Raw genomic sequence first — 19,092 nt, forward strand, 5'->3', positions numbered from 1 at the left:
TCCCCTCCCATAGATCTGCAGGGCAGGGATGGCTGCGGGGCCTTCGCACAGTGACAGCCTCCCCACGCCACACTCGGACCAGCCAGGGCTCACACGACACCCTCCCCCCTGGGCACAGACTCTGCCTCCCCTGGCACAGATGCCCACCCCTCCCCCCTATCGGCGCCAGGCTCCCCCCGGGCACAGATGCTCCCCCCACCCTCCCCCCTATTGGCGCCAGGCTCGCCCCGGCACAGATGCCGGCCCCCTCCCCCCTGCTGGTGCCAGGCTCCCCCCACCGCACCCCCCGCCGGCGCTGCGCTCACCTGCAGGACAGAAAGGGCCCCGTTCTTCCCGTAGCCTGAACAAACCACGATCTCCAGGTCTGGCTCCGGGCTGTTCTGAAACTGCAGCCATGGGGACAGGCAGCGGGTGTCAGGAGCTGCCCCCCTCAGGGACGGAAGCCCCCTGTCCCCGCCCAGGACTGGCTGCCAAGTGGGGGAAGTGCCACCACCTCCTGCAGGCCCTGTGCTAGGCCTGGCACCCAGCCCTGGGGCTGCTGCTCCTGCGTGCTGGTGGCTCCACGCACCCCACCCCGGTATCCACCCTCCCTTCACCCCACTGGCCCTCACTGCCCCACCTCTCCTCACGGACCCCACTGCCTTGGCTCCAGCCCCTGCCCCCATCCTAGCAGCGTCCCGCCCAGCTGCCCTGCAGCGACGGGGGCTTGGGCGGGCAGCGGGCTGGGAACGGCCATGGCTAGTGACTTGGCCTTGCAGGGGGTCAGCCAGGACAGGAGGGAACAGCTGGACTTGCCTCCCGAAGCAGCCCAAGTGCTGCTGTTCTCGGGGGCAGAGGGAGAGGAATGAGGCTGGGAAGGCCTGGCGGGGGCTTGGAAAGCGTTGTCAGCTCAGGGCAAACGCCACCCTGGCTCAAGCTGCACCGAGCCCAGAGCCCAGGCAGACTCCAGCTCCCAGCACGCACTGCGGCCAGGCCCAGGGGCGCGTGGCTCTGGCGCGGGACGCACCTCCTCGGACAGGAAGGCCGGCTCCCCCATGGCGGCGTTGGCACACGGCCCGATGTTGAGGATGCTGTCGCACACCTGCAGGATACAAGAGGGGGTCAGCGCCCTGCGCACAGACCAGGCACGGTGACTTCGGGGGGGCCAAGGGATTGGAAATGGGGCTTTCAGCCTCGGGGCAGCAGCTCCGGCCCGGCCCCAGGCCTGGGGAATGGGACACAGGGCCCTGCCCCCTGCCCCTCCCCTGGCTCCAGCCCCAGGCCTGGGGAACGGGACACAGGCCCTGCCCCCCCCCCGCTCCCCCCCCGGCTCCAGCTCCAGGCCAGGGGAACAGGACACAGGCCCTGCCCCCACCCCCCCCGGGCTCCGGCTCCAGCCTGCCCCCAGCCACCACGGAGCTGGTGAGGATCAGCCCGGTTCCCCGGGGGCCATCTGCAGGGAGGGGCCGAGAGGGAGCGCCCCTCCCACAGGGGGTCAGCGTGGAGGGGAAGCAGCCCCCGCATTGCCTGGCCGGGGTCCTGAGCATGTCAGGCTGCGGGGGGCTCACCCCCTGGGCTGACACCGATGAGCACGGAGCAGCCTAGGGACAGCTCGGCTCAGGGGCAGAGCTCAGTCCCTTGGGGCAGCAGGGCCCTGGATCCCACCTAGCTGCCTCCAGCCCGCCCCGGCCGCTGGGCAGGGAGCCACAGCTGCCCCCCCGCCAGAAGGCCAGGCCCGGGGTGTCCAGGCAGCCCCAGGCAGAGCGTGTACCTCGAAGGAGTAGGTGGCCAGCTGGGTCCCGGACTGGGCCTCACTGCCGTACACCTCGATCTCATCCACCTCGTCCTGTGGGGCCGACTTCCCCCCTGCAACACAACAGCGAGCCGGAGCCTGAGCCGGAGCCAGGGCAGCACTGCGCCCCCCTGCCCCGAGCCACACCAGCCTCCCACTCCCACCCGCAACACAACAGCGAGCCGGAGCCTGAGCCGGAGCCGGGGCAGCACTGCGCCCCCCGTACCCCTGCCCCGAGCCACGCCAGCCTCCCACCCCCACCCGCAACACAACAGCGAGCCGGAGCCTGAGCCGGAGCCGGGGCAGCACTGCGCCCCCCTGCCCCGAGCCACGCCAGCCTCCCACCCCCACCCGCAACACAACAGCGAGCCGGAGCCTGTGACGGAGCCGGGGCAGCACTGCGCCCCCCTGCCCCGAGCCACGCCAGCCTCCCACCCCCACCCGCAACACAACAGCGAGCCGGAGCCTGGGACGGAGCCGGGGCAGCACTGCGCCCCCCTGCCCCGAGCCACGCCAGCCTCCCACTCCCCCCCCCCCCAACACAACAGCGAGCCGGAGCCTGAGCCGGAGCCGGGACAGCGCTGCACCTCCCGTACCCCTGCCCCGAGCCACGCCAGCCACCCACTCCCCCCCACAACACAACAGTGAGCCGGAGCCTGGGACGGAGCCGGGGCAGCACTGCGCCCCCCGGCCCCGAGCCATGCCAACCTCCTGCACCCCACTGTGTGCCCCAGCTCCCCCGCCCTGAGCCACGCCAGCCTCGTGTGTCCCCCGCATGGCCCGTACCCCCAGCTCCCCCGCCCCGATCCTATGCCAGGCTCCCCCGGCCAATCCTGGGATGCAGAGACTGGCTCGGTCGGACCCCTTCGCCCCCCCTGGACCCAGGGAGGCGCCCACCTACCAGCCCAGTTCCCGGATGACTCCGACCTCTTCTTCTTGACAGGGGGCTCCTCCTGTGGGGAACAGAGCAGCCAGCAGTGAAGGGGCTGACACCGCACCCCACCCCCGCCCACCTCTGGGCCCGAGCCAGGGGCTCCAACCCTTCCAGTCACTCTGCGCACGGGAGGAAGGGTGGGGCCGCTTGGTGCTGATGGCCAGGCCAGCAGTGACCTACAGCAACAGCACCCGGGGGCCACTCAGTGGGAGGAGCTGGGGGGCTCTCAGGGAAGCCACAGCACGTGAGCAGCCTCCAGAGAGGCCAGGGGGGAGAGGAAGGTGGGGCAGGCTGGGCTGTCCATGCGCTGGGACAGGGCTGAGCCTGGCACCTCTTCCGGAGCTTGCGTCAGCTCCAGTTCCCAGCTGGCCAGTGGGAGACCACAGGGCGGTGGGGCTAGTGGCTACGAGACCACAGAGCCGTGCTCCGGGGCCCCTCGCCACGCAGCAGCCGCTGGGCCGGTCCCCCGACGGACGGTGCAGCAGCAACGCAGGGAATGCAGCCAGGCTGGCTTGGGCCCCGGCAGGAGGGGCGGGGGGGAGGAAAGCACGAGGGGGAGGAAGCGCCCGCAGGCCCAGGGCTGCCCTGACCTGCTTGTCGGCCGCGTCCTTGACGACATTCACGGGGGGCTCCTGCAGCTTCTCCGTGTACTTGAGGAGGAGGGAGTTACCGAGCCGCGAGCCCAGGAACAGGTAACCCGGCTCCATTGTGATCATCTGCGGGGAGCAGAGAAACTGACGCTCTCAGATCCACCCCTGCTCCACTCTGGGACTCGGACACAGAGGGGATGGGCCCGCGGCCCGCGCCAGCCAGCCAGCCCCTGAGCCCGGCCGCGCGGCCCGCGCCAGCCAGCCAGCGCCCAAGCCTGAGCCTGGCCACGCGGCCCGTGCCAGCCAGCCAGCCCCTGAGCCGAGCCCGGCCGCGCGGCCCGCGCCAGCCAGCGCCCGAGCCTGAGCCCAGCCACGCGGCCCGTGCCAGCCAGCCAGCCCCTGAGCCCGAGCCCGGCCACGCAGCCCGCGCCAGCCAGCCCCCCGAGCCCAGCCACGCGGCCCGCGCAAGCCAGCCAGCCCGAGCCCGAGCCCGGCCACGCGGCCCGCGCCAGCCAGCCAGCCAGCCCCCAAGCCCGGCCGCGCGGCCCGCGCCAGCCAGACAGCCCCCGAGCCCGGCCACACGCCAGCCAGGCCCCCGAGCCGCGCCAGCCAGAGCCCGAGTCCGGCCATGCAGCCCGCACCAGCCAGCCAGCCCCCCCGAGCCCGGCCGCACGGCCCGCGCCAGCCAGCCCCCCGAGCCCGGCCGCACGGCCCGCGCCAGCCAGCCCCCGAGCCCGGCCGCGCGGCCCGCGCCAGCCAGCCAGCCCCCGAGCCTGAGCCAGAGCCTGGCCACGCGGCCCGCGCCAGCCAGCCAGCCCCCCGAGCCCAGCCATGCGGCCCGCGCACGCGCCAGCCAGGCCCTCCGGAGCACATGGGTCACTCGCAGGGACACTGACACGGTCAGTGACTGATCCCCCCCAGCCCAGCACCCACCTGCTAGTGCACAAGGGACCCACAGCAGCCCCCTGACTGCCCAGTCTGGCTCAGCCCCGCTGACCGGCCTCAGGCCGAGTCAGCATCGCTCTGGCAGCAGTGTCCCGCCCACATGGGATGCCCCCACCTGCTCCCCCCATTGGGCCACCAGTTCATCCCCAGGCACATGCTGCGGATCACTAGGAAGCATGGCACCTAGCCCCATGGCCCCCATCTGCTCGCTGAGGGTCTCTGTAGCCCAGCTACCCTGGCAGAGAGAAAGGCACTAGCCTGGCACAGGGCAAGAGCTGGGATCCAGGAGAGTCCCCAGGCAATTACTAGCACCCCCGTGACAGGCCCCCTGGGAGACCCCTCCTCAGCCCAGCGGCTTACACAGGTGGTGAGGACGCTGGCTGCTGCCTTGTCGAAATGGAAGGAGCGGACGCTTCTCATCCCATCTGTGATGAGGGTCAGGACGTAGCTAAGGAGAGACAGGGAGAGTGGTGAGGCCAGGGCTGCTCTGGGCCAGCTGGAAGCTCTGCAGAGCTGCTGAGATCAGCCCCTGCCGTGGAGCCGGGCACGGCTCAGGGGCCCGGGCGACCTCTCGCCCATGGCCCACCACCCAGGGGCCGTGCTCCACAGCAGATCAGAGCTCGTGCCCTGGTGGCAGAGGCGGGGGAAGCACACGGGGACATGGGCACGGATCATGCTGGTGAAGTCACAGCAAAAGCACCAGGGGTGAAAGCTCCGTGCAGGGCCAGGGTCAGAGGGGCTCCGTGGAGACTGGCAGGAAAGTGAGTCAGAGTCAAAGGCACCTGCTGGCCGTTCTCCCAGCTGCTCGTGTGCTCTCTGGCCCCCCGGGGTCCCCTGGAGCCCCCCCGTGGCCCTGCGCCCATCCCTTCCCTCAGGGGCTGGCCTCACTGTGCACAGGTTCGCCACCCAGCAGCACCTGCGAGGCAGCGGGCCACTGCCACTGTCCCTGCCTCCCGCACACGCAGGGCAGGGACTGAGAAACGAACAGACCCAGGAGTCCTGCCTGCCAGGCTTCCACTCTAGCCCTAGACCCCGGTACCCCCCCAGCTCCTACGAACCTGCGGCTGCTGGGTGGGGCGGGAGGGGCGTCCCGCCAGCAGGAGAGGGCGGGCTCCTTTCAAACCCTGGCTATTTAGAATCCGTTCCCCCCCCGGCCCCCCGACTAGGAGCTAGAGGGAAGAGCAGCAGCTCAAAGCCCCCAGCGCCCTGGGACGGGCCCAGCTACTGCAGGCAGGGACAGGAGAGCCGGGCCTAGCTCCCGGGGCCGCCGCTGGGGCCTTACATCTCCCCTCCCTTCAGCGAGATCACCATCTTGTCGTAGGAGATGAACGCCGCCTGCGCGCAGTCCAGCGTGATCCTCACTCCGTCCTGAATGCCTGCGGAGAGAGGGCCCCGCTCAGCGCCAGTGCGGGGACACGACGGCGCCCCACGGGCCAGCTCGGCCGGCCACGCCACCACGACCCCCGGCCCCCCCAGACTACACATCCCAGCATGCACCGCTCCAAGCCCTGCTCGACCCTATAGGCTGCGCCTGCGCCGCAGCCCCCTGCTCTGAACACTGCCCCTCCCATGCCCCTGGCACCACGACTGGCCTGGCACACGCTGATGCAATGCTCTACCGGAGGGCAAAGGAGGCACCCATGGACGTGTTAGGGCCCCACAGCACTGCCGCAGTCCCCCCGGCTGAGCAAGCCCCCTCCAGCCCTCCGGTCCCTTGCAGACTAACGACCACCCACAAAGCACGTCTGGCACCACAGCAGGTCCTCCAATCGGAGCAGAGCCCGAGTCCTGAGGGGAGGTTCACACCCCCAGCCCCACAGCCAGAGCTAAGTCGTCTCGAGCCTGACAGCTGCTGGACCCACGGCAGGTCACTTTTACTGTCCTCGCTTCTCCCCACGGCCCTTTCCCAGGGGAGCCTGGTGCACATGCCAGGAAAAGCCGCACTCTGCAGGGACCTGTCGGGCAGGGGGGTGCGGCACCCAGCAGCAGACAGCGGGCGGGAATTCAGCTCCGGGGAAAGATCTCGGAGCGAAGAGCTCAGGGACCAGGACATCTTCCCGTCCCCCGCTGCCCACAGGCCTCGAGCCGGACCCGGACGGGCCACTGGAGAACTGGCAGTGGAGTCGCCATTCAGGCCTGGCCCGTCTGATGACAATGCAGGTGCCAGCTGGGATGCAGGCTCCTGCTGGCGGGAGCTGGCCTGAGCCCCCGCTCATCTCACACGCACCAAACTACAGCGCCACCCTCCCTCCCCACAGCTCGGCCCCCTCACGGGCTGTCGGCAGCCAACTTCCCACGCCCAGAACGGCCGGGGACGGTCATTCTTCAGGCTACACGCGCCGTGGCCATCGATTGCTCAGACCCCGGCTCCCAACCAGGCCAGAGTCAGTGACAAGCCCTCAACAGCATCGCTGCCATCGCTTCGGCAGCTGGCATCTCCCACTCAGGCCAAGATCGCCCAGCCAAGCTCCCCTGAGCTCTGCCCACAGAGCTGCCCGTCCCACGCTGACGGGCCCAGGCCAGAGGGAGCGACCCCCCTGCCGGCAGCAGCCCAGAGAGCCGCGAAGAGGAGGAAAGGCGCGCCGGCTTACGCAGGGGGAACACCGTGGTCCCAGTGGTCAGGCTGTTGAGGGACACTCCGTACGGCGGGACGCTCTGGTTCAGATACAGCAGAGAGTTAACCGCGAAGATCACCACACCTCCTGGAGAGAGAGAGAGCCCAGCTGTAAGCGTCAGAGGCGTGAACACCAGGGCAGGGCAGGGCAGGGCAGCTCCTCCATGCTGGCCACATGCGAGTGCTGACGGGAGGGCAGTTTGCGGTGGGCGGCTGGCGTGAGACTCATAGACTTTAAGGTCAGAAGGGACCATTATGATCATCTAGTCTGACCTCCTGCCCAGCGCAGGCCACAGAACCTCACCCACCCGCTCCTGTAACAAACCCCTAACCTATGTCTGAGTTATTGAACTCCTCAAATTGTGGTTTGAAGACCTCAAGCTGCACAGAATCCTCCAGCCAGTGACCCGTGCCCCATGCTGCAGAGGAAGACGAAAAACCTCCAGGGCCTCTGCCAATCTGCCCTGGAGGAAAATTCCTTCCCGACCCCAAATATGGCGATCAGCTAAACCCTGAGCATGTGGGCAAGACTCACCCGCCAGCACCCAGGAAAGAATTCTCTGTAGTGACTCAGATCCCATCTAACATCCAGGGACTCACTGCACACACAGCCCCACACCGCTCTCTGGGCCAGCCTGGGTGCAGTGAGCTGGAGGCAAAGGGCTCCGGCCCCCGGCCCAGAGCGCCCCTCACTAGACCTGCAGTTCAGTCCATTCTTCAGAGCAGGCTTGTCAGGACTCGGGCTCTTGTTCCCCAGCATGAGGCTCAGCTCCCCTGGGACCCATGCGGAGCCAGGGAAGGACACTGCGCAGGGGACAGCCCCAGAGCTCTCCCTCACAGGCACCCCCAGGCACCCTCCCACCTGGCCAAACTGGGGTGGGTAAATTAGATCCTCCCCCTGCTTTACACCCTTCCCCTGGGGCTGGGCAAGGAAGGATTCGCAGAGCTCACGGCACCAGTTACTGGGGAACGGGCTGGGTCTGACCCCTTCCTCTCAGAGCCGAGGGGTCTCTGCACTAACCCCGAGGGGGCTGGTGACACAGGCTCACGTCTGAGCTCCAGGGACGGCAGATGGTCGGAGAGGAAGCTGGGAGGAAATGGGGCTCCTTTAGCTCCACCCTCAGCCCCCCCATATCGCGCTCCAGGGGAGCGAGTGCCCCACACAGCAGGTGCCATTCTGTCCGTACGGATGGCGAGCGTCAGGCAGACTCTGAGCTGGCCCAACCTGCGAGGCGGGAATAATGCTACGATCCCGCACTTACCCGCCACCCCATGCGCCCCAGGCAAAGCCCCACACCACCGCCCAAGCCCCGGGGTAGGCAACCACCGGACTCGCCTTGCAGGGTCTCAAAGAGGCTGAGCGACTTGGCCAAGGCCACAAAGGGTCAGCAGCGGAGGGGGGACCGAGCCCAGGAGTCGGGCTAGTCTCACGCTCCAGCCACCGGGTCACACCCCACACCTGGGAAGCAGACACTGGTCTCACCTATTGGCTTGGGCACAGCCAGGGCCTGCGTGCAGTCGAAGGGCAGGTTGCTGAGGGACCAGATGACCGGATGGACCTTCTGCATGATGTTCAGAGAGATGGCCACGATGCTGCACGTGTCCTGGCGCACGGCCACCCGCCTGCACCGAGGGGAAGGAGAGACAGCAGCTCGCATACACTCCACCCCCAGGCCTGCTCAGGGAGCCCGGAGCGGGACAGGCCGCAGCAGGGAGAGATGCCAGGGGAAGTGGGTGGAAGGAGAGAACGGTTGGGGTGGGGTCTCCCCCAGAAAGCTGGCTGCCCTGTGCTTCGGGATCACTGGTCACGTGCTCCCCACCAGCCCCCACATCCTCCGTTTTCCCAGTGACTGCATCTGTCTCTGCTGCGGCTCAACTCACCTCTGCAGAGCGGTCTCCCCTGCTGGGTCCCCCAGATTTGTGCCACCACCCCAGCCCCTCCACGCTGCCCCTCCTCCCAGGAGGGGTACCCCAGTGCTGCAGGTCTGTGCCAGGCAGCAAGCTGTGCCGCGGCACTCGCCGGGATTGGCCCACACTCCAGCTCCGCAGGGGCTGCACCAGCCACCCCTGGCAGCCCAGAGCCCCCTGCAAACAGAAATCGTTTCCCCCCCACCGAGACGCAGCACCGCGCCCCCCGCAGCACCAAGTCAGAGCAGAGCACCCCCTGCCGAGTCGCCCTCCAGCGCCTCCATTCAGCACCGAGCAGGCCCAGCCTTGCACGGTGCCCGCAGTGCCTGGCCGGGACTCCAAGCTGGCAGCAGCCCGGGGGCATGGGAGGGACGTACCCCGGCCAGGTCTGGTTGGGCTCGAACAGGATGAGCAGGGTGGGCTCATAGTAGCCATACAGGAACTGCATGTCGATGATGTTGAGCAGCTTCTCATCCAGCTCCCGCACATCAATGATATAGCTGGGCAGGAAACTCGATTTCTGGCTGCAATGGGGCGGGGAGTCACACACACAGTCTGGGAGGCCCAGCCTAGCAGGCGGCCCCCCTCTGGCCCAGCCAACCTCACAGCCTCCAGGCAGCTCCCGGGAGGGCACCCCAGGCTTGGCCACACTCCCTCAGACCTGGGGGCTGGAGCGTGAGCTCCCCCTCTCTGAGGAGGAGCGAGGCCTGTGGGGAATACAGGTCGCAGCTCCTTGACCAGAGAGGCGTGGCAGCGCCGCTCCCGACGGAGCACTGCACGCCGACGTCTGCAGCCCGCAGGTAATCGGCTCTTTCCATGCGCACTGGAGCCCCGGCACGCTGCCAACATGGCCCCCTGGGCATATCCGCTGCTGGGCATCTGCACCCCGCAGGAGAGGGCTGGCTCAGTTCATGCAGCAGCGTCCCGCCCCCTCCCCAAACCACAGGGTTCCCTGCCTATTCTCACACCGGTGCTGGTACATTTCCTGGCCCAGCCAGCACTGGGAACGGCCCAGCCAAAGTGCAGCCCCCCTCCCTCCAGGGGGAGATCCTGGGCTTTCAGATCCCATCGCCCTCTTGCCTTTTCCACCCCCAAAGACGTGACTCCAGTGGCCACGAGTGCACCCGAGGCGCCCTGCGGGTGAGAGCTGGGAGCAGGCTGTCGCAGAGCTCAAGTGCAGGGAAGCCAGGTGGCGGGCGGCATGAGGGGATCCCGTGAGCCAGCAGGGAGCTGGGAACGTGCCAGCTTTGGAATGGGACAGGGGGCTCTCGCCCTGTGCCCAGCGGTGCCAGGGCTAGCTGTGGGGCCTTACCCCTCTCCCATGACCCCCTCGTGCTCGTCCGTCAGGGTCTCTCTCCGGAAAGGCAGCACCACCAGGCGCGTGCCGTAGATCAGCATGACCGCACAGCGCCCGTCCGGGTCCACCCGCACCTTGGGGATGTGAACGTTCTGCACAAAGCCATCCTGGGAGCACACACAGCGCAGAGATGAGCCACCCCGGCCTCGCCAGGGCCCAGGGGCAAACATGCCAACCCAGGGCAGCCCGCGCGGGAGCCCCCCCCCGCTGAGCTTCACCCGCCCCCACAGCCACCCTGAATGGCAGGTCTCCTTCAGGCAACCCAGCCAGACAGCACAGGCCTGCCCTGGCGCTCGCTGGGACCCGGGGCACTGAGCTCCTGGATCTCGCTCCTCCGAGGGTGGAGAGCCAGGGCTGGACAGGGCACGTGGGGGTCACTCCCCCTCCAGCTCGGGGAAGCCCAAGCGGTGGTCTCAGCCTGGCTCCATTCAGACGCATGGCAGAGGGTCTCAGGCCACAGTGGTGGCTCAGACTCAGACTGGATCATCGGCGGCCATGGTGGCAGAGCCGTGCTGGGGGAGGGGACCGGGACCTGCCCCTTCTCCTGGAGCTGGGCCATCTCCCACCTCTCCTGTGAGGTTAGGCCCAGAGGCGCTCGCCCCAATAGCCTCAGCACAGCTCAGCCTCCTCCTTTCAGACACCCCAGCACCGAGCCTGACATGCAGCCGCCTTCGGCTACGAGGGGGCTAAGGAGAACAGCCGGCCCCGCGGCTCGGCCACCTGCCCAAACACCTGGACTGGGCCCTTTCCTGGCCATTTGTCACACCCATCCCTCGGGCAGGGCTGTCGGGACAGGAAGGAGCACAGAGCTCACAGCACTGAGTGGGCAGGGCTAGTGGTTGCCACCAGAACAGTCCCCAAAGCTGCCTCCGTGCTGCAGCGGGAACAGGAAGGTGCTGACCCCCACGGCCAGCACGCGAGGACCGACCTTTAGCTCAGGCTCCTCAAAGTAATGGAGGGAGAGGGTCTTCAGGTCATGGGTGCCAGGGTCGTATTCCACCACCGAGAGCTACGGAGGAGGAGGAGAAAGTGGGTAAAGAGATAGCGCCCCTCAGTTCAGGTAGGCACCATCCACGTATCCGGCATCTCCATGGACTTCAAAGGCCTGCAGGGAGCACTTCGCCCAGCCCGGAAATGCAGCCACCTCCTGGGAGGAGTGCACGGCTAGCCTGCACACAGCACAGGACAGGGCCCGCTGAGTTCCGCCAGCCCCTTGGTGTCATGTTCTGGCTGAAAGATGCCCCCCACCCCCATGGCAGAGCACCCCGTGGGGCACTGCCTAGGTATGGAGGGACTAAAGACCAGCACCCGAGACACTACCCAGCAGCCTCCTGAAGCTCACCAAGCTACTCCCCACGCCTCTGCCCCTCATCCCAGGCCTGACCCACCACTGCCCCTCACTCCAGACCTGCAGCCCCCAGCTACTCCAGTCCCAGGCCTCTGAACTGGGGCTGGATCTAACCCCTCCCACCGCTGGGCCGGGGGGGTGCATGTAGCTGCGGATCCTGCCTCCCCCTCCACTCACCGCCCCGCAAGTTACCTTGGCATCCTTGAAGCTGAGCAGCAGAGCGTCCCTCTTGGCTCCCGCCAGCTGCACGCTGGCCATGGACATGACGTTGCCGAAGAAGGAGAAGGAGGCCACCAGCTCCAACTTCTCCTTGTGGCCTTTGCCCTCTGCATGGGCTAGCAAGACAGAGCGTGAGTGAGTGAGAGGCCAAGACTCTGGGGCTGGGCCCTGCCCCTGGGCTCCGCCTGACCCACTTCCACCCCCACCCTGCGGAAAGGAGTCAGTGGCCTCACACATCTCACCGGCACGAAGCACCCCCAGATAGTCACGCCACACTGCGCCCTCTCAATCCACCCATGAGCCTTCTTCCAGCCCCAGTGCGACCACCTCGCTGGGCCACGACTGCTGCAGTGCTGGGAATTACTCCATGTCCCCCCACGGAACTTCCCTCCCTCCCCAGGGATCACTCCCCTCACCCACCCCCCCACACACGTTAGCCAAGTCAGCCAGATTTCACACTTCCTCTCTCCTTGCCAGCCGCTGGTCACTCCATCTGCCTCTCTCAGCACCAAGAGACAGGCCCAGGGCAGAGAGCCAGGAGCTGCAGAATTGCAAGACTCGCAGCTCTTATTCCTGGGGACCCCCGTCCGAAGGCCTGCCCCGGTGGAGAGGTTAGCGGGCAGGGAAATAGTGACCGACGCCAGTGTGACGAAGTGGGGGGGGGGTTTCTTGGGTTTTCTGTGTTTCCCAGTGGGTTGCATGCAGAGGGGGTGGGACTCAGTTTCCCTGGGTGTTACTGGTTTAACGAGGGGAGGGGAGAGGGAGTTTGTTGGGACACAGGACCGGAGAGGGAACTCGGGACCCCGGCCGATGGCCTGGAGGATGGAGACCCCAGCGACTGGTGACCTGGTGCCCTGGAGACCCAGCTCAGGAGTCGCAGCCGGTTCTGGCCAGTGGGGGACAATGGGCTGCGGGGAGAGGACCCTGGTGACCTGACCAGCCGGTTCCAGCCAGAGGGGCCAGAGGGCTGAAAGGAGACCCAGGCCTGCCTGTTTACGACCCTGTTTCCCTGGAGAGAGGACAATGGACAGAGGGGGCTTGGGGCCGGGATATCGGAGGCCCAGCTGGGAAGCAGGGGGGCTCTGGGCTGGAGAGGGGGAGCAGGCAGAGCCCCCCTGGCTGCAGGGGGACTGGGATGTGCTGGGCTGAGGGAGGCCAGGCCTGAGGCCTGAGAGTTCCCTGTGCTGGGTTCAACCCTCAATAAACCCTCCTGTTTTGCGCTGGCTGAGAGTCACTCCGGGCTAGAGAGCAGGGGGCATCGACCCCTTCGGGGGTGAGGAGGCCTGGGGGTCCAGAGCGAGGGGACTCCCTGGCGGGGCCCACGGCACAGACAGACGTGCTGAGGCTCAGACAGGTGCGGCTCCGGAGGTGGAGGGGCCTGACCCCGAGAGAGAGTGCCCCCCGAGAAGGGCTGTCGCACTGAAAGGGGCCCCCCCACGGGGCCACGAGTGGGCACGACCTGTGAGTCGGTGACAGCCAGCGTGTAAGTGGCTGACAGGAGGTTTCGGAAAGAAGGCCCCAAGGAGATGCTGCCCATGGAGATTTCCCAGCTCTCAGAGTCCAGCTGCAGCTCATGTAGGGGAGGGCAAGTGCCAGAGAAAACCCTGGAGGCACCAGCATTTCCACAGCAGCTGTGACCCAAAGACCTTCCAGACTCCCACCAAGAGCGACTTGGATTCTACTTCCACCAGCTCGAAACGGAGGCTGTCCTGGGTTCCATCCCTCCCTGCTCTCCCCCCCATTCCAACCCCCCCCGGGGCGACCCCAGGAGCTGCAGCAGAGCCCAGCCTGGCCCCCGGCCCACGTACCTGTGTTCCTGTCTCCTTTAGTGGAGGGCTGGAAGGAAGAGAAAGAGCTGCATCAGTGGCTGCACTCAGACAGCCTGGGTCCAGCGAGCCCAGCCAGCTGCTGCCCTCCTCTGGGGCAATGGCCAAGGCAGCTCTCACTTCAATGCCAGAATGACAGGAGTGCTCCTGAGGCCAAGGGGGTCTGGTCCTTCGCCGAGGCGCAGCTCCAGAGCAGGCAAGGAACGTAGAAGCTCCCACCCCCAGCTCTGCCGCTGCCCCTCAGTCTTGGCCTGCAGATCCCCCTGTTATTCCTGGGCTTCCCTCCCACCCCCAGGCTCTGCCCACGCCTCTCAAGCCTGACCCACAAGCCCCAGCCCCCAGGCACATAGAATCTCAGGGGTGGAAGGGACCTCAGGAGGTATCTAGTCCAACCCCCTGCTCAAAGCAGGACCAAGCCCCAGATCCCTAAGTGGCCCCCTCAAGGTTTGAACTCACACCCCTGGGCTTAGCAGGCCAATGCTCAAACCACTGAGCTATCCCTCCCCCACCCCCTGCATCGAAACCCCTTTGAAAATAAGAAGTGATGTAAGTGGTAAGTACTCTAGTAACCCAGGCTAACGGAGCTAAGCCAAACACAAGCGCCTCTCTAGGTTCTCCATCTAGTCTCTGTCTACGTCCCACAGATTCTCTCTCTAAGATCCGCCCTTCCCTATCCATCCACGCAGCTAAAACTCTTGTGCGGGCTCTCATCAGCTTGTATCTGGATTCCACAACCTCCTTCTCTCTGGCCTTGCTCCACTCATATCCTAGCCTGTCACTTTGAACGGGCCAGATCTCTCGCTCACTGTTGGGGGGAATTTTGCACCATTGCGCGTGCGCAGAATTCATGTCCCCCACAGATTTCTTCGCTTCCCTGCAGAGAAATGCCTTTCTGATGGCGAAACCACAAGAGCGGTCACACGCTCCTCCCCAGCAGCCTGGGTGTGTTGTTTTGGGTGCCCAGAGCAGCCAGCGGAGAGGGAATCACTGTGGGGCTGGGATACCCTGCACTGGGTTCACCTGCTAGTTCCAGCTGGGTTGGGAAGAACGGGACTCTCTCTTCCCCTGCAAAGAGCAGCCGGGGCCAATCCACCCCCAGAAACCTCCCCCAGCTGCAGGAAGCTCTGCACCTCCCCGCCCACTTCCTGCCCACATTGCTCCTCAGCCGCAGGGGAGGGTTCATTGTACAGGGAGCTGCTCCCCCGTTTGTCCAACCCCTGTGTATCCAGAACCCCCATACCCAGAACCCCTGCCGAGCCTCACCCTGCCCACATCTAGAACGCCCCCCCCACTGAGCCTCAGCCCCTGCATCTGGAGTCCCCCCCACTGAGCCCCACTCCCTGTACCCCCCCCACACCTCTCCAAGCCCCACCCCTTCTGCAGCCAGACCTGTGCCAAGCCCCTCCCCTCTGCATGTGGCTCCCCATTCCTGCACCCAGACCATCCCCCACTGAGTCCCCCACACTCAAAACCCCACTCCAACAAGCCCCCACACCCAGACCCAGACCTCCACCCACCTTCACCTGGATCCCCATGCAGAGTCCTATTCCCCCTTCACCTGGAACTCCCCGAGGAGACCCTGTGCATCCAAATCTCCCACACACCTGGACCCCCGACCAAGCCACCCGCACCCAGATTGCCCCACACAAAGTCTCTTTACACTTGGAACCTGCTGGGCTGAGCCTGCGTGCCCCACACCTGGATCGGGGGCCAGGGCTGGACGTGCGTATGAGACTGTCCCTCGTTTGCTCTCTTGGTGCGCCTGGTGTGGAGGGTGCTCCTGGGGGAATTCTGCACCACTGCACATGCGCAGAATTTATGTCCCCCACAGATTTCTTTGCTTCCCCGCAGAAAAATGACTTTCTGACAGGGAAGCAAAGAGAAGCCACAAGAGTGGTCATGTGACCCTCCCCAGCAGTATGTTTTGGGGTCCCAGGGCAACCAGCAGAGAGGTAAATCACTGAGCGGCAGGAGGCAGGACTGGGGAAGACCCAGCTGGTGGCTGCTACCCTGTGCCAGGCTTAGCTGCTAGTCTCAGCTGGGCTGGAGAGGACGGGACTTCCTCTTCCCCTGCATGGCTTCCGGGGCTGGATCAGACCCACCCCCCAATTTCTCCCCTGGCTGAAGGAAGCTCTACAAACTTCCCTCCCCCACTTCCTGCACCCATCGCTCCTCAGCTGCAAGGGGTGGGATACATGTGCAGGGAGCTGCTCCTCCATCCGCTGTGCATCCAGACCCCCTCATACCCAGACCCTCCTGCCGAGCTTCAGACCCCCACCCTCAGACCTCTCCTCACCCGATGAGCCCCACTCCCCCCGCACCTGGACCATCCTGACAAGCCCCCCACACCTGGATCCCTGCCCCACTGAGCCCCAATCAGCTGCATCTGGACCCTCCACTGAGCCCCCCCATGCTCCCCCCCCAAGCTCTATTCCTCCCACATCCAGCCCCGCCCCCCTGCTGCAGAGTCCCATTACCATTGCACCCAGGAACCCCACCCCACCAACAAGCTCCTGTGCATCCAGATCCCCCCACACCTGCTTCCCTCACTGAGCTATCCGCACCCAAATTGCCCCACACAGAACCGTCTCAACCCACACCTGGATCCCCCCACACTAGGGTCCTGCCTTGCTGAGCCTGCCTGCCCACACCTGGTGCACTTGGCACAGAGGGGCACGTCCCTGGGGTGTTTCTGGGGCAGGCCTGGTCCTTGCGCTGTGTCAGGGTTGGGTGCAGCCTCACTGCTGAGTCCATGTCCCCGGGGGAACTGCACAGTGATCTCCCACCACTGTGCAGCCAGTGGCTCCAGTGCTCTGCTGGAGCCTCCACATTTATTTGATAAATATAATTTGCAGAATTTTAAAACGTCGTGTGCAGAATTTGTATATTTTTGGCACAGAATGGCCTCCGGAGTAGGAGGGGCAGGGCCCCAGGGTGTTTCTGGGGCAGGCCTGGCCCTTGCACTATAACAGGGTCAGGTGCAGCCCCATTGCCATATCTGTGTCGGGGGGGGGGGGGCACTGCAGGGGAATTTCCCACCTCAGTGCAGCCTGCAGCCTGCGCTCCCCACTGCCAGGCTGGAGCCTCCACATTTACTGACAAATAAAATATGCAGAATTTTAAAATATCATGCACAGAATTTGAATGTTTTCGGTGCAGAATTCCCTCAGGAGTCATTTTCAAACAAGCTCTTTTGTGCTCTCTGCCCCGCTGCCCCTCACGCTTGGGAGGCGCTCGCTGTAAACATCCACAACACTGCCTCAGCCCCCTCCTTCAAAACCCTCCTCAAAGGTCTCCTTTGCTGTGAGGCCTACACAAATCTGAACAGTTAGGCTGCTGGTGGGCTGAGACCACAGCCTACCATGCTCAACAATACTGTCTCAGTGCTTCCTTGCACTCTCCCGCCTGTCTGTTGTATCTTGCCTTATACTTAGATAGGAAGCTTACTGAGATAGGAGCTGCATTTTTGTTGTTTGTACAGCCCCTAGCACAGGGGGTCCTGGTCCATGACTAAGGCTCCTAGGCCCTACGGAAATACAAGTAATAAACAATAATAATAATTTACGAAAACACAGTTCCAGATTTCCTCTTTCCTTTGTGATTTATGAATGAAATTTCCTGGAAGGTGCCCAAAGCTTTTATGGTTTTGCACCTCCACTCAGAGAAGAATTAGCTCTGAGGTCCCAGGGGTCTAAAAATATAATGCTTTAATTTGATTAAAACACCAATTGGATTTGAGTTAGGAACACAGGACTGTAAGGGACCTCCTGAGTCCTGTCCCTGGTATCACGGGCAACCCGTAGATGCACATAGATAGGACCTGTAGAAACAGCTGCAGCACAGAAAGACACAGAGGGCTGGGTGGGATTGCTGGATGGTTTGGCGAGAGGACAAGGTACCTCTGAGTCATGGTTGAGCCTGTACACATAGAGCTGAGATGTTCCTGCCACTACCAGGTTGCGCTCTGCGTTGGAGAAGAAGTTGCAGTACATGGAGAACTCCACCCCCGTTGGGGGGTGGGCTTGTCTGTACACTGCATACATCCCTGGGGAACGTCAAGGCCACCAGCCTGCCCAGGGACACAAAGGAAAGAGAAAGACAAATCGGCTGTGAGACCCACCGATAAGCCTAGGGCGCCCAGGGGGACCACTGCTGTCCCTGGCCCTGCAAGATGCTGAGAGAGCCTAGCGCTGCAAAAGGGTGACCTCCCAGAGACCAACCCTTCTCCCCTGGGCACACCAGATCCTTGGCAGCCTGAGCCTCCTGCCAGCCACGAGGGAAACGTTTCCCCCAGGGAACATCTTCACCCTGCTCCTCTGGGGGAGTCACTGGCTCTTGGGCTGAAGACATTACGCGGCCAATGTCCTCAAGCGAGATTCGAGTGAAAACCTCCCCCCCACCTTAGCCAAGGAATCGCCTGGCCCCAATCACAGCCTGATGCTGGGGCAGAACGAGGGGGGCTGTTAACCCCTGGCTGCAGGGCCCGGCCACAGGACACAGCCCCACACGCCTTCCCCGGGGCCCAGGGGCAATACTCGCCGGCAACCCGCGCTCCCCCCAGAGTCACAGCACATCCCAGCGGCTCTGGCTGTGAACAACAGAGCAAGGGAGGCCGAGCCCCTTCCCCACCCCTGGCTCCCCCCTCACCTCCCCCAGGGACCCCCCCACCTACCGCCACCCCAGGGCGCCCCCTCCTCCAGGGACCCCCACACACCCATAGCCCCTCCCCCACCTACCGCCACCCCAGGGCGCCACCCCGAGCCCCCTCCCCACCCCGGGCTCCCCCCTCCCCTCCTCCAGGGACCCCCACACACCCATAGCCCTTCCCCCACCTACCGCCACCCCAGGGAGCCCCCTCCTCCAGGGACCCCCACACACCCACAGCCCCTCCCCCACCTACCGCCACCCCAGGGCGCCCCCTCCTCCAGGGACCCCCCACACACACACCCATGGACCCCCCCACACCTACCATCACCCAGGGCGCCACCCCGAGCCCCCTCACCCCACCCCTGGCTCCCCCCTCACCTCCCCCAGGGACCCCCACACATCCATGGCCCCTCCCCCACCTACGCCACCCCAGGGCGCCACCCCTCCGCAGCCCCCGCCTCCCCCCACACACCCTGCGGGCCCCGCCCCCACAGGGACCCCCACCGCTCCCCGGGTCCCTCACCTGCCCGGACCCCCCCTCGCCTCATGCAGCCGCCGGAAGCGCCGGGTCCCGCCGCCGGGCTGAGGGCACCATAGAGAGCAGCGACGTCAGAGCTAGAGCGCCGCGAGGGGGCGGGGCTACCCGGGACCACAGAGCCGGGGCTGGCCAGCCACGCCCCCGCCGGAGGAGGTGGACTGCGCCTGCGCCGCGCCTCTGCCGGGGTTCGAACCCGGGTACCCAGCGCTAGGACGCCTGGGTTCCCTGCCCGGCTCCACGAGCGCCGGCCGCGCGCTGCGAAGGAGCTGGGGGTTGGGCGCGGGGCGGAATCAGGGGTTGGGACCGGGGGCGGGGGGCAGAGGTCGCACGGGGGCTGGACCCCCCACCTGCTAAGCGCCCCCAGCACCCGGACACCCCCCCCTGAGCCCCAACCG

The 19,092-nt window shown here is 65.7% G+C and overlaps 1 protein-coding gene across 2 annotated transcripts in view; it reads right to left on the bottom strand.

Annotated features, from left to right (window-relative positions):
• Positions 1–18,812, bottom strand: part of CPSF1 (cleavage and polyadenylation specific factor 1) — a 36,346-nt gene extending 17,534 nt beyond the window's left edge. Inside the window, exons 1-16 of one of the 2 annotated variants that reach the window (XM_045003749.1) lie at positions 18,683–18,812; positions 17,412–17,581; positions 13,495–13,522; positions 11,660–11,793; positions 11,048–11,128; positions 10,075–10,226; positions 9,140–9,286; positions 8,338–8,477; positions 6,832–6,942; positions 5,523–5,616; positions 4,601–4,688; positions 3,296–3,421; positions 2,673–2,724; positions 1,751–1,845; positions 1,007–1,081; positions 306–386 (exon numbers count right to left, since the gene is read on the bottom strand). In XM_045003749.1, coding sequence (XP_044859684.1) covers positions 306–386; positions 1,007–1,081; positions 1,751–1,845; positions 2,673–2,724; positions 3,296–3,421; positions 4,601–4,688; positions 5,523–5,616; positions 6,832–6,942; positions 8,338–8,477; positions 9,140–9,286; positions 10,075–10,226; positions 11,048–11,128; positions 11,660–11,793; positions 13,495–13,522; positions 17,412–17,555 — 1,548 coding nt within the window. In that variant the 5' untranslated portion in view covers positions 17,556–17,581; positions 18,683–18,812. Of the gene's footprint in view, positions 1–305; positions 387–1,006; positions 1,082–1,750; positions 1,846–2,672; positions 2,725–3,295; positions 3,422–4,600; positions 4,689–5,522; positions 5,617–6,831; positions 6,943–8,337; positions 8,478–9,139; positions 9,287–10,074; positions 10,227–11,047; positions 11,129–11,659; positions 11,803–13,494; positions 13,523–17,411; positions 17,582–18,682 lie in introns of both variants that reach the window. The other variant, XM_045003748.1, reaches the window with a different exon arrangement.
• Between the last annotated feature and the right edge of the window lie 280 nt (positions 18,813–19,092).

Source organism: Mauremys mutica, chromosome 2 (genome assembly GCF_020497125.1).
Source record: "Mauremys mutica isolate MM-2020 ecotype Southern chromosome 2, ASM2049712v1, whole genome shotgun sequence".
Lineage (NCBI taxonomy): Eukaryota > Metazoa > Chordata > Testudines > Geoemydidae > Mauremys > Mauremys mutica.